This window comes from Seriola dumerili, unplaced genomic scaffold (genome assembly GCF_002260705.1).
Source record: "Seriola dumerili isolate Sdu_G_001 unplaced genomic scaffold, Sdu_1.0 BDQW01000149.1, whole genome shotgun sequence".
Classification (NCBI taxonomy): Eukaryota; Metazoa; Chordata; class Actinopteri; order Carangiformes; family Carangidae; genus Seriola; species Seriola dumerili.
Genome location: NW_019174404.1, coordinates 15,567,831 through 15,581,182, shown reverse-complemented (window position 1 = coordinate 15,581,182; position 13,352 = coordinate 15,567,831). Strand labels below are relative to the sequence as shown.

The window sequence follows — 13,352 nt, the reverse complement described above, 5'->3', positions numbered from 1 at the left end:
TCTTTGCTTTTGAGGAAGGAGCTTATCTGATTTGCCCAGTAATACCACTTTCCTCATCTCAAGACGTCTTCAGTCTACTCACTGGAAGTCTGGAACACATCAGAGGATTTATGGACATTGAGTTCAGGTTCAGCAGAATAATGCCAAGTATTAGACATGACCGGAATTACCGGGCATTAGAGTGATTATGTGAAGTTTGTCACCTTACCTATTATGTGATGGGAAAATAGACACCAAAGTCACCCATATGTCCGTGGTGAATCATTTGCTTTGGTGCTCCATGCTAACCATGCTAATACTATATGATGACCGATATCCAAGTAAGACGACCCACTTTTTGGTTGTTGTCTTATATTATGAGCCACATTTAACTTTTCAGATGAGGCTAGTTGCCCATATTCTCTCTCTATAGTCCATAGCAATGGCTGGTAATTAGCTGGTAGTTATCGTACACGGCAAAATGAGACTGTGCAACTTTTGCTTGCTTGCGGCAAATGTGGCAACAAGTGACAATGACAAGATTATGCTAAATGCTAAAACATGTTGTAACAGTAGCACGAGTACAGAAGAGTCATCAAGTTAACAAACTGACTCAGTATAGTACATCTATATCATTATAAAGTTTGCTAATATTAGCTACTAAAAAGCTACTGGTCATACCAGACCAGGTAAAGCTGTAGCGCTAAAACCGAGCAATGGTGTGTTTTATTGCTCATGATTTCAAGTTTTCATTTGTAAGAGACAAAATATGTCATTTACTCTTTTAAAAGTTAGTCTCAAAACCTTTTATGTCCTTGTAGTAATATGCATCTTAACCCTGCTGATTTCCTAAAGATGAAGTTTGATGTGGATGCTGTTAGTGCTTCACTCTACTGTCTCATTCTCTCAATTATTTGAATAACTGACATGCCAAAATGCAAGGTCATTTTTTAACCAAAGCATGTGGACTCCAAGCAGCTGGTCTCATGTCTGGAATGGGAGTAATGGCTGAATGTCATTGACCCAAGACTTGTTAACCGAGGCCACCTGCACAGCAACATACATAGGCATTTTCATGGGTTTAGCACATAACATAGCACACCAATGTCCCTTGGTGATTTTCTGTGCAAGTTCCTTGTTTAAGATGTTTGAATTTGTTTAAGTCAGAGGTTCATAAAACACAACTCTCCCGTCCCTTCTCAGTTTGTTCATAATGTTAATGAGACCTAATGGGACAACGCCATAGGGTGCGTTATTGTAAATGAACTTGCAGTGCAGACGAGACCCATTAAAGTCAGTTGTTACAGAGTGTTGTTTAACTTGAATGTTCTCATTAAAACAAGTCTCCAGCCAACAAAATAAGCACTTTCTCATAGCTTACATACTGCAAACAGAGTTAGTGGGAAGGCAACTGTACTGTGTGTATGTACTGTGTGTGTGTGTGTGTGTGTGTGTGTGTGTGTACGTGTGCATGGTGGAGGTTTAACGGGTGGTCTGTGCAGCATCACTATCCTCTCTAGACTTACATAAAAAATGGGCATTTCAATTTACTGCACACGTACTCATTCCTCTGCGAGATACACAGTCACCCCTCACTATCAAACCTCCACCAATTTATGCCCTCCACCAACATCTGCAAGCAATTGCCGCTTGATGGAAAGCACTCAACTGACCCTAGATCTCCCTCTTTGACTCTCCCTTTTCCCTCCCCTCCCTCCTCCTCTCCCAGCTCACTCCATTACCTCCCCTCAACTCTCTTTTCTCAGCCACCAAATTCACATTGAGAACCTCTACCCAACTTACCAAAATAATATTCTTCTTTTCCCTTCAGATCCAGCAGTGGGAGCAGAACCTGGAGAGGTTTAACATGGATCTCTTCAGGATGCGATGTTACCTGGCCAGTCTACAGGGTGGAGAGCTGCCCAACCCAAAGAGCCTGCTAGCTATCGCCAGCCGCCCCACCAAAACCACCCTGGGACGCCTGGGGATCTTCTCTGTGTCCTCCTTCCATGCCCTGGTGAGGAACCCCAGGACGGGCACTGGGAAAGGACAAATGAATGAATTTAAAAATAAAGAGAACCAGCAGTGTGTCTTGTTTGGGTGCTCAGTAGCTCCTTGTATGAGATACTTCAGTTTTAATTTACTCGATGTCTAACAGTAACCTTTGAAATCTTATAATCATTTGAAACTAAAAAGCACCCTGCTAACGCTCCCTTTATGCATTACTGGAGGAAAATAAACCTAATTAAGATGGTCTGATTAGATGAAATTTTTTGTTGAGCTAACTGATCCCAGTCCTGATATTGTGTAATCTGTTCAGATCTGTTCCAGAGATGAGGCCACACTCAGGAGGCGCTCATTGTCCCTGACTTATAGACAGCGCAAGAGAGGACTTTTCTCCTCGCTCAAAGGCCTCGACAACCTTACAAAGAGAGGCCGGGACAAGAGGCCGTCTGCATCACAGGTATTACTGACCACGCAAATGGATGGATGGAAATATGTGCTATTTTGTAAAAATGACAAAACTCAGATTCTATGTTTAAAGTCTTTCTTATGTTAACAGTGTGAAGGATGTGGCAAAGTGTTCAGAACTTCTAACTTGAGACCGTTAAAATTTCTAATATCTTCATATTTAATATCGTCAAACTTTTTTCAGGAACAACTATTGAAAATTTTCTATGCATATATGTAAAACACCGCATTAAAAATTTAGCGCTATTGGTGTTTTTCTTTGTAGTCAAACACAGTGCAGCTCTCTTGCCTTAGGATAAGATTGTGCACCACATAGCGCTTCATTTAGGTTGAAGACGTTGGTGTACTTTGCAGCTATTTTCTTGTCACAAAGATTACTGTGTTCTGTTGCTGTGTCATTTTGAACTACCGAAAGAAAGAAGAATTTTTAATGTGACTTGTAGCAAGCCCACGAGCGATCACTTCAGTCAAAAACAGATATGGTACTAAGATGCGAGATTACATAACAAACTATATGTGTTCTTGTGTTTTTGTCAGCGTAGCAGCACTTAGACCTTGAGGTGACACTAACTAAGCTCAGCTGAATTCCCAGAGTAATAAAACTCTTCGGGTGGTCTGGATTAGTGGATTCCTAATGCAGGATCACCCACCTCATTTAGCAGTAGGGGAAAGTATGCACACACACGAGCATGCAGAAGTGTGAAGGTTGTGTTCAGAACTTCTAACTTCTAAGCAGCTCACGCTTACATGTGTACATGTGAACCCACACGGCCTCTTGAGACGTGCTGCAGAGAAAAACTGTGTCCTGACACTTACACCCTCAGTGCACATTGCAAATGTTGTTAGTGAAACAACCTGAAAACATGTTGCTTTATTGCTTACTCGCATGTACAGTGCCTGCGCTGACATGAAAGAAAGAAAGAGATTGTTACAGTCATGCAGCGCTTTCAGCACATTTTCCCCCTAAGGAGATTTTATTAATTAGAAGCACATAAGCTCACGTCCCCCTCTGCTTCCCTGTAAGTTTAAGTGCAAACCTCCCATCAACACAAACACAGGGGAGCATTCCTTACCCAGGTGCAGAGGGGGGAGTCTAAATCCTCTCAGGTTTGTAATTAGACTCATGCAGCCTGGTTATTTATTGATACAGAAATCCACCACTCTGTACCCTAAAGGTATGGCCCTGGAGATTACACTACTCTTGGTGGTCTATTTTAAGAATCGCCACAGGAAACGCTCATTTGCACAAGTCTTTTATGGACCTCTGTTCATTAGTTGAGACTATGGGAGGGAGAGTGTGGTTTTGATTAACAACAGTCAACCTTCATTTTTCTTCATCCTGTGATGTCAATATGGGATCTTATTGTTCTGGAGCACGCACAGCTTGTGAAGAACCAGTCATGTTCTTCATGTTGGTGGGCCCCGTCTCTTGACTGCTCCCAAAATGTTCTCTGTCCTGTTTCACTTGCTCTTATCTCACTCATCCACCCCACCACCTGCTCAGTGATACTTATGTTTGTGCATTTGCACACGCCTGTCAGCGACTAGGTGTGTGTGTGTGTGTATTATTATTTTTCGGGGGAACTCCAGCCGGCCGGCCTAATGAGGCCCAGTTACATTTCACAGTGCAGAAGGCCGAGGTGGCGCTGCAGAACACACATGAATTATTAAAAGCCATATGTGGTAGATGGCATTCTCCACTCTTTCCTCAGCCCTGAAGACATCAGCAGATGGTTAGTGTAAAGACGCTAAATATTAAAAGGCTTCACTTACTTTCCTTCTCAGGCTCTTTTTAGTGCTTTTCTGGTGTTTTCTTCTTCACATAGAGGATAATAAGGAGCGGTTAATAGTTGTTAGTGCTTCAAGGGATTTTCAGAGTGCTGGGTTTTCCTGGACATCTGCTGTTTTTGTGTTGTTTGACTTTGTTTTGAGAGATCATTGTAGTGTTAATTTCGGTTTAATGTTATTCATTGTTGGAAATTCAGCCATGGCCATTTTAAGTGACGTCATTAGCTCCCCGGTTGATCTCTCATGTGGTACTGACGAGACATGTGTTTGCTGGAGAGGGATTTGGATAGCGAGGTCATCTCAGGAGCCAAACTCTCCTCCATGCACTTAATCTGTTGTTCCCTTCTCAGGTTCTCAGACTGTGCTTTTCTCTAAGATTTTCAAGATATCGTCTTGCTTTCCCTCCCTTTTTGCTCTCCATTTATCCACCTTCCTCCAACTCAAACCCACTATCTTATGGTTTTTCTTCTTTCCTGCTTATTTAATCTTAAACCTAGAGTCTCATCTCCATCTCTTCCACGATTTCTCTCACCATTTGACTTTCCTTTTTTTCCCCTCAGCCTCGTCCTCTCTCAAACCCCCTGGTCCACAGAGCATAAACATCAGAGCGTTACCCGGCGGTCTTTCTCCCACAGTTTCCATACTGACTCATCTGTGTTGACTAAGCCTAAATCCCATTTACCACTGCGACGCTGGGCTTGACAACCTTTCTCCAAAGTCATGCTCTTCCCCCCCGTCTCCTTTTCTCTCGTTTTCCCATCTCTCATCCGTCTTAGCAGTGCTATGTATACAGTAAGGAGCTGGCCGGCAGTCGGCTGTGGGAAGTAGGCCAGAAAGGTCTGAGGATTTGTGGGAGAGTTGGTAAAGCTTTCTAAAATTAGTCAGTTTACGGCGAAGCAGCACTGTTTACAGCCACTTTATAAATGTACTTGTGTTGGGCAGGGAGAGTTACTGTAGTCTGCTGATCAGAGGTCGGATGAGGGTTCCACTACCATAACGGGAGCTGGATTTTTTTATGATTGTAAAGGAAGTTTCTTGGGATTGTTTTTGGACAAAAATTATCCTGAAATTGGCCTATGGAGACTGTGCTGGAGACTTGAGGGGACTGTCCCTTTTTGTATAAGAGTGTATAAGAGGAAATTGTCGTTGGAAATTCAGCTGCAACTCAGTTAATTTCACAGCAAAATACAAACACCTGTGAGATTGTGTCATCGAGAACAAAATGCCCCATTTCTGCCACCACCTATCATGTCTCTCCTGCCCAGTGACAAAGTATCTCAGCAAAAGCTGATAACTGCAGCCGGTTTGAGTGAGGACCTGGGCTACACCCTCACATAACGGATAGCTCTGTGTCACTGCTGTATTATAGAGTTGTTAAAGCCCTCCGAGGCTGCAGAGTCACCTCCAGCTCTGAGGCTTAGCCAGACATAGGACGCCTTACAATCACAAGCCAGGGAGAGGAGCTCGAGAGGAGGAGGAGAGAGAGAGAGGAATGGATCAAGAAGTGAAAGATTTCGACACTGAAGGGTGAATGAGGAGATGGAGAGGGGGGGAGAGCTCATCTTCTTCTCATCTGTAACTGGACTGTTTACCCCTTTCATCTCCCTGCTACACAGAAACCACTTAGGGTCTATACACACCCCCCTCCGCTCACACACACAGACCATATTTCCACTATTGCACCTTCAAAGGCTGCAGACCCGTCTGGAAGCAGTATCAAAGCGCTGCACTCGCCACGCGTAGTTTTTAATTAACTGCATAACAGCACTGTATGTGTCTAATATTGTGTTGCCGGAGTGGCTGGGCACTTAATCGCTCATGAGTCAATCGGTGTGGTGCCCCTCTGTCTGTGGCTCTGACTGTCTGTTTCTTGATTTCAGATCTTTGACGGCGATGCTGGAGGTCAAACTTACGCCTTGCCTCCCAGGAGCACTGAGGTGAGTCATAGTGTTCAGAAACTTTCTCCGTCCATTACGGTTTGAGGATCTTTGATATATCTTTTAAAAATTCCACTGCCATCTGTCATATCCATCCTGCGGTACTGCTTTATGTGCTGAATTATCAGTTTCAGCGTGAAGTAGCCGTGGCAGAAACAAGTCCTCTATTGCTTTGACCTCTGCTGTCTGTCATGGCTTTGATAGTGGGCTGTGTAAAGATATTTTTAACACATGGGGTGTGTGTGTGTGTGTGTGTGTGTGTGTGTGTGTGTATTACTTGCACAGGATCAAAGCAGAGATTCCTTTCATGTCGATCTGCAGGTGTCTGCAATATAAACAGACAGCATATCTGACAAGAGATTTTTGCAGCAGTAGAACCGTGTTAAACGCGGCTGTGGACAGGGGTCCGATTCACACCATAATTGAGTTAATGGAGGGTGTTGGGTTGAAGTGTTGGATGTTGAAAGTGTGAGTGTATGGGCTTATGGTAAAAGTGTTGAATGATTGATGAGTGTGAATTCCGGCCATCTGAGCAGCCAGACGCTGGAGCTGCGGCATCTGCAGGTTAATTGGTGGTTACATGCCTCCATCAAGGAAGCGTGACATAATCCTGTAGCTTCAGCTCCAAACCTTGCTGTCCTCAACATCTCTTTGTCCCCTTGGTCGGCCTTTTTCATTTGCTACATCAGCAGCTGGACAGTAGGGACGTGCTTAATGAGACTGCTGCCTTCTAAAGGGTATTTTTCCTTTATTAGAAGTTGAAGTCTCATTAGATTTCAGAAATATTGCCCAGATTGTAATAAACCTCAACTATCCCCTCAGCAAACAGTTCCATATTTTTGGAAATTCTCTATCTTGCCGAGAGTTAGATGTGAAGATCATTACAATCACTCTCATGTATGTTAAATACAAAGCTACAGCCAGCAGCTTAACATGCCACATCTTGTTTGTTAATCCACACAAAAGTGAAGTGTAAAAACAGCAATTTGCCATTTTATGGGGGATGTGCAGGACTGTTACTTGGCCTGGCACAGTTGAGGGCAAGTTTCAAGGAAGTCCAGTAGCCCAGCACATAACCCCTCCTTAAACCACAAATTCTTATTTTTACACTTACTACTTTTTGTATGGACATTTTAGCGTCGGACAGAGCCAGGCTAGCTTTTTACCTCTGTTTCCAGTCTTTATGCTAAGGTAAGCTAACCGCCTGCAGGCCGTACCTTCATATTTAACATGACATATTGCACAGACACGAGAGCGGTGTTGATCTTCTCAATTACCTCTTGACAAGAAAGCGGATAAGAATATTTCCTCAAGCGTCAAACTATTCCTTTAATGAAGAACGATTTTGTTGACAAACCTCTGTATTGCTGACACGTCTTTTGAGCTGGTAACTAAAATAACTTCAAATGGAGCTGCATCGTCGCTGAGCCTGTATCCTGTCCTCCATGTGAAAAGGAAGCTCGAAAATATATGAAAGGAAGCTAGAATATATGAATTTCTTTACAGGTATCTGTTACGTAATATGTTTTATAAATATATTTTGCCTTTCAAATACAACCTCATCAAAGCCTTCCTGGAGGAACAGATGTGTGTGATGCTGACAGACGAGAATAATGGACACTTTTAGACAGAGCGAATGGGTGTTATGAAGATCACTGTTCCACAGGATGCAATGATTCATGGCGTGAGGCTTTGGTGAATGTGGCGAGTGTTAAAACTGCCCTCATTAAGGGTTTAGAAATGGACTCAGAACAGGAAGTGGTTTGAGAAACAATAATGGCCTTCATTGGGTCGGAGCTTTAATTTTGCTTTTAATGTAGTGGCTTCCCCTCAGATGAATGCTCGGATGTCTCCTTGGTTTGGATGTGAATGTGGAAAACAGCTCATCACGAGGATCCATTTTGATTTAGTGGGGATTAAGACTCTTCGGGGTGGGAAGTAGGAAAAAGAGAGAGAGAGGTTAGCGCAGCTGTATTGATTTTTGTCAACAACAACGGTTCTTCATTTCTGTCCTGATGACTTTGTTCCTGCTGTACTACTTGGATCTGAGATGCTCCAAATTACTCTAATAAGCAGCCATCTTCCACTAATCCTTTGAAGTGAAGTCAAGTGAAGGGTATGTTTGTATGAGTGTGTGCCCAAGCTTCGTTGTAGCTGCACTGGCTGGCGCACTCTTGTAGAGCGTGCGACTGTCCATGTGGGTTTGTCAAGTGGTCTCTCTGCTTCCTACACGATTTGAACCAAGCAACTGTTTCAACAGGCTGAGGGTGTGCTAACACTGTCTAGCTGCAAGTTGTGAGTGTTGCACAAAGCAGAGAGAAATAAACATCTATATGGGATTTCACTATAGGAGCTGCCTTGGCCTCTGTGGAAGTTAAAACACAGGTCATATTGAATGGCTCGGTTTTGCACTTCACGTCCTCCATCCGCCCACTCCCTCTGTCTGCAGTGGCGAGAGCGAATATGTTTTGACTGCTGAAAAATATCTTATATTACTTCACCTGTGATTTTTCTGACTTGATACCGCATGCTCACACTCATTCACTCATTTGAAACGTGTGCAAATGCCTGCTTCTGTTGGGTAAAGTCCAGAGGAGGGTTGTGGAAATGTTTTATTGGCTCTTCATCTCCACGCCATCGCTCTCATCCGTGACATACTGATCCCCCTTTCTGTGTCACCACACTCCACTACCCACGAATACACACCCCCTCTTTGACTTTGAAGTCATTGCTGTCGAGCAGGCACTCGTACTGTGCCCGTCTGGGTGGCCATTATTGTCACCTTGCGTGTGTGATTGTGTGTCACAGCAGTGGAAAGAGGAATCTTGGGTGGAGCTTTAAGGAAATGAACAGTAAAACTCTTTTAATAGATGTAATAGAAGGAAATTGGATGAATTTACTCTTCTGGTTCCTCTTTATGGTCATCATATCTATTCGAGGCAGCACTGTAATATTTGTGTGTTACCCAGTTGCTAAGTGGAACAGAAAGGGTGTATTTGTGCAGCAGCCACCAAACCGTCCATAACTCCACATTCCATCTTTAGAAGCTCCAGGGTGGAGGTTGACTTTCTTGGAAATAATTTCCACACTTTAGAGGAAAAACTGAAGTATTGGTTTGAGTTATTTGGCTGGATGTGAACGTAAATAGAGTACACGCTCGCCACACAGAGAACTTGTTGAAGTCCAGCGCGTGCCTGGACTTGTACTCTTGGCAGCGGTTCATGGAACGTTGACCAGGCAACCGTCGGCCCGTCACAACCCTCTCTGACCATGAATGAGTGTATAGTGTTAGTCAACCGCTGGTCAGGTCAGCGCAGGCAACCAAATCTTAGTTTTCCGGTCACGCCATATTGCCGGGGCACAAACGCGGCGGTTATGCAACCAGTCGCAGTGACGTCTTATTTTTTCATCCTCAGTTTGTAAGCATGACCTCACATCCCTAAAGAGGTGGGCAGAGGGTGGGTGCTGAAGTGGCACCTTGTGTTCCTCCATCACCAACAGGTTAGGGAAACATTTTGGTGAGAACATTGGTGGCCTTTATTTCAGCACTGATTCCTGAAGTAGACTAGTCAAGAGGACATTAAGATGGAAAATTAGGCAAATGTTTGTCTGTGTGCCTGTGTTTTTCTGAGCTACACTGCTACTTCTGTGCATTTGTGTGTGTGTGTGTGCGTGTGTGTGTGACGCTAAGTGATGCTGTGAATCAGAGACCTTAGCCTGTCCCTTTAGGCTTTTTGTCTGGCAGGGAAAAAAGGTCTTTTTCCTCTTGAGGTGATTCATCAACAGCAAGCATCCAGCCTCTGAAACAGACAGAGAAGCTCTCACACATGCACATCAGACAGAAAGCCTCAGACACACAGCACTCTCTATTTTTGTGATCCCATAATGCATTTAAAACATTGCCATATACCCAGACCTATTCTCTAAGGCAGATATTCCTCTTTGGTCTCGTGTCTCAGTTTAACTGAGACTTCATATTTTTGTCAGTAGTGATGAATCACTGGCTTTTTCAACCCAGGAGTTTCAGTACATTTGGTGTGACTGAGCCTTTCCTTAAGATCTAGGCTCTTGATAATTGTGGTCTTAGGCTGCACTGTGGCGTCTCCCACAGCCCCACAGCGCAGCAGTAGTGCTTTCCCTTCCAGAGACACAGAGTCGCAACCAAAACCCCCAAATGGCTGCCTGTGAAGCTGAGCGGCGGGCTAACCCCCACCACCCCTCCAGCCTTAATACCCAGTTCAAACCTCACTGTTAGTGCCACCAGCAAATAATTACCCTCTGAAAGTTTGACTGATTTTGAAATAAATTGTCCCTATACATCACTCAAGCGAAAAGTGTGCTTGTGGCTTTTCAAACCAAATAAGTCCCGGAGAAGTGCACAGATATCATCTGGACGTCTAGACCTTTGCCAGTCCTCTTGTGTACACGGTCATTACGATGACTATTATGTGCAGCAACTGCCGTCTGTGTTGTCAAATGAATTTCTGAAAGGCTAATTGTATGACATCTTTGCTCCGCTGCTTGATCCACTGCCAAGCATTTAGACTAATGGAACTCTATTGATTTGTGTGCTGCTACTCAAACTCTAACTCTCTCTTTCTCTCTCTATTCACTCCCTCCCTCGCTCTGTTTACCTCCAACTCCTCCTTTTTCTGTTTACTCTCTCCTCCGCCCAATGCTTCTCACCCGCTTCTTTTTTTATCTTTCTTTACCCTCCTCTTCTTCACCCCCTTTTCGCTACTCCCACAGAGGCTGGATGTGCTGACCAGCATCTACTCCATGTCGCCCCCCGAGGGCGGTGTGTGGGACAGCATCAGTTGTGCCACGGACGTGCTGACGTGTGTCTACATGCCAGACGGCCTGACAGTCCAAGTTCCCGTCAGAAGAGACCAGACAGCCGCCGACCTTCTCTCTGCAGCCTGCAAGGTTGGGTTGGCGGCCAGTTTCAGAGAAATGATGACATGTCACCAGAACGAGAGAACAATGTTCCTGACAGTTATAGCACAAAACGCCAAATAAAGGCAGTGATGTCATTTAGATTTAGTTGTGTAGTATAATTTTATGTTTTTAACATAGTCCTGCTAGTCACACTTAATGGTGAGAATGCATATTTTCCCGTCTTGTGGGGTTTGATCGCATGTGAATACACCAGGTGTGGTCTTGTTTTTTTGAAGCATCTGTAGCAGGAGATCTGGTTGTGTTATGCTCCCAAGGGCTTAAAATACCACACCTATTCTTGCAGTGTCTGACTCCACACAGTCCTCTAAGGATGACTGCAAATAGATGGACCCCCCCCCAACACACGCACACACACACACACACACACACACAACCATACATGTAGTCCCTTGGGAAAAACTTTTTTTTTTGTTTACCTCAAATTTCTCATCACTAAGTGTAAAGCCGGTGAATAATTCATGCTTTGGCCACACAGCAGCTGTCATACTAAGCGTTGGTGCATGAAATATGTGGGATGATTGTGTGCATACAGGCTGCTGAACATTAAGGGCTCTTGTGTGAACAGGTGAAACAGCTGGATCCGGGCCTGCACTGCCTCCGACTGCACAGGCGAGCGGGGCAGGACGCGGAGGTTCGATACGTGACAGCCGGAGAGCTCGTCCGCGATATGGTGAGGAGGGCAAACGTGCATAATCACACGTGGATACACACTGCTCTTCGTTATCTTAACCTTATCTAATGGGTATTGGTTTGTTTGATATCACCCTGTAGGTCAATGATCAGTTGGAGGTTTCCCCAGTTAATGTGTTTACACTGCACATGAGCAGGCCGAGCGCCACCGGAGACTTCGGTGAGTTGGCCTCTGATGTGGATTGATTTAGGTCTAGTTGTGTCTGTAATTTTCTATACACCTCACGATCGTTTGTGTACTCCTTCTGTCTGTCTAACTGTCCCTGTCTCTCCATCTCTGTTTCTCTTCCTCCTTGCAGGTTTTGCAGTAACAGGACACATAGACAGCCAAAAGAACAGCCGCATCTTTGTCAGTGAGGTGCTTCCTGATGGACTGGCCTTCAATGAAGGTGCTTACTTGACAAAGATAACCCTGAAATCACCAATATCATGTGTGATCCCTGTGGCTTTTAATACCTCTTAACTGAAATGTGTGTGCTTGTTTTTACCAGGTTTGCGCCCAGGTGATGAGATCCTGGTGCTAAACAGTCGGTGTGTGTCCGGTCTGGACCTGACGCTGATCCAGACATTGTTCGCCGAACAATCCCTGCACCTGAGCCTGAGGCGGGACGGTCCCCTGCCGCCAAACATGGCCTCCAACCATCCGGCCCTTCCTTCCAAGCTGAACCAGGAGGTTCGCAGCAAGCACCACCGAACCAAGTCCTCCTCAGGTGCTTAAATTCAAATGATACAAAACCGCACACCTGGATGAAAATGCACAAATCCTCAAACCAGCATTAGTGGGACTGTTTTTGTACTTAAAAGATTTGTATTTAATGGAAATGCAGCAAAATTTAAAGTTGATATTAATACCCTTTAGTTTCAGTTAGTTCGCCTCTTTGGTGTGTGACAGAAAAAGAGAGAAGGAGAAGCATGAAGAGAGATACGTACATTTCTGCTACCACAAAATGTAGCAACTTGGCACACCCTTCAGGAGGAGCTCGGTCTCAGTTGACTCTGCACCAGTTTAATGTTTTCTTTCCTCTGTAAGCGAGCTGTGTCATTAAACCTGTAAACAGCCTGCTCAAAGTTTAATCCCAGTTTACCCATCCAGTTTTTCCGATCTGTTTTGTTGTGGTTTATTTTGGCGCACACTGTAGTAGTTCGTCATCTAAGTCACAAAAAAAAAACAAAAAAACACACACATCCTGGTGATGTTCTTTTAGCAATAATTTGTTAGGAGCTGTTTACGTAAACCTAGAAGTTGTTTAGTTGCTCACATTAGTAGTAATAGCTGAGAGAGTAGGTTGTTCTCTCTCACCTCGGCCTCAACAAAACCACCACACTTCCTTTCCAGTTAAGTTCTCTGCTTCCTCAAAAGAGAGGCATGAGACAATGCGGCAGATGTCAAAAGTTACAAGCGGTAGAAAAAGTTTCAGATGAAGTTTCACAGCTCTGTGCTTCCTCGGGGAGAGAGAGAAAGACCAGGAGGGGCCTTTGACCGCAGAGGGCTCATTATCACAATGAATATATAGTGCTCTGTCGGCT

At 44.4% G+C, this 13,352-nt stretch overlaps 1 protein-coding gene across 3 annotated transcripts in view; it reads left to right on the top strand.

Annotated features, from left to right (window-relative positions):
- tiam2 (T-cell lymphoma invasion and metastasis 2) overlaps positions 1 to 13,352 on the top strand; it is a 47,804-nt gene that overhangs the window by 8,384 nt on the left and 26,068 nt on the right. For 2 of the 3 annotated variants that reach the window (XM_022751208.1, XM_022751207.1), the window contains 8 exons: positions 1,811 to 1,996; positions 2,300 to 2,443; positions 6,120 to 6,176; positions 10,926 to 11,102; positions 11,701 to 11,805; positions 11,907 to 11,985; positions 12,125 to 12,214; positions 12,317 to 12,535. In XM_022751208.1, the coding sequence (XP_022606929.1) occupies positions 1,811 to 1,996; positions 2,300 to 2,443; positions 6,120 to 6,176; positions 10,926 to 11,102; positions 11,701 to 11,805; positions 11,907 to 11,985; positions 12,125 to 12,214; positions 12,317 to 12,535 (1,057 nt within the window). The remainder of the gene's footprint in view (positions 1 to 1,810; positions 1,997 to 2,299; positions 2,444 to 6,119; positions 6,177 to 10,925; positions 11,103 to 11,700; positions 11,806 to 11,906; positions 11,986 to 12,124; positions 12,215 to 12,316; positions 12,536 to 13,352) is intronic. The other variant, XM_022751206.1, reaches the window with a different exon arrangement.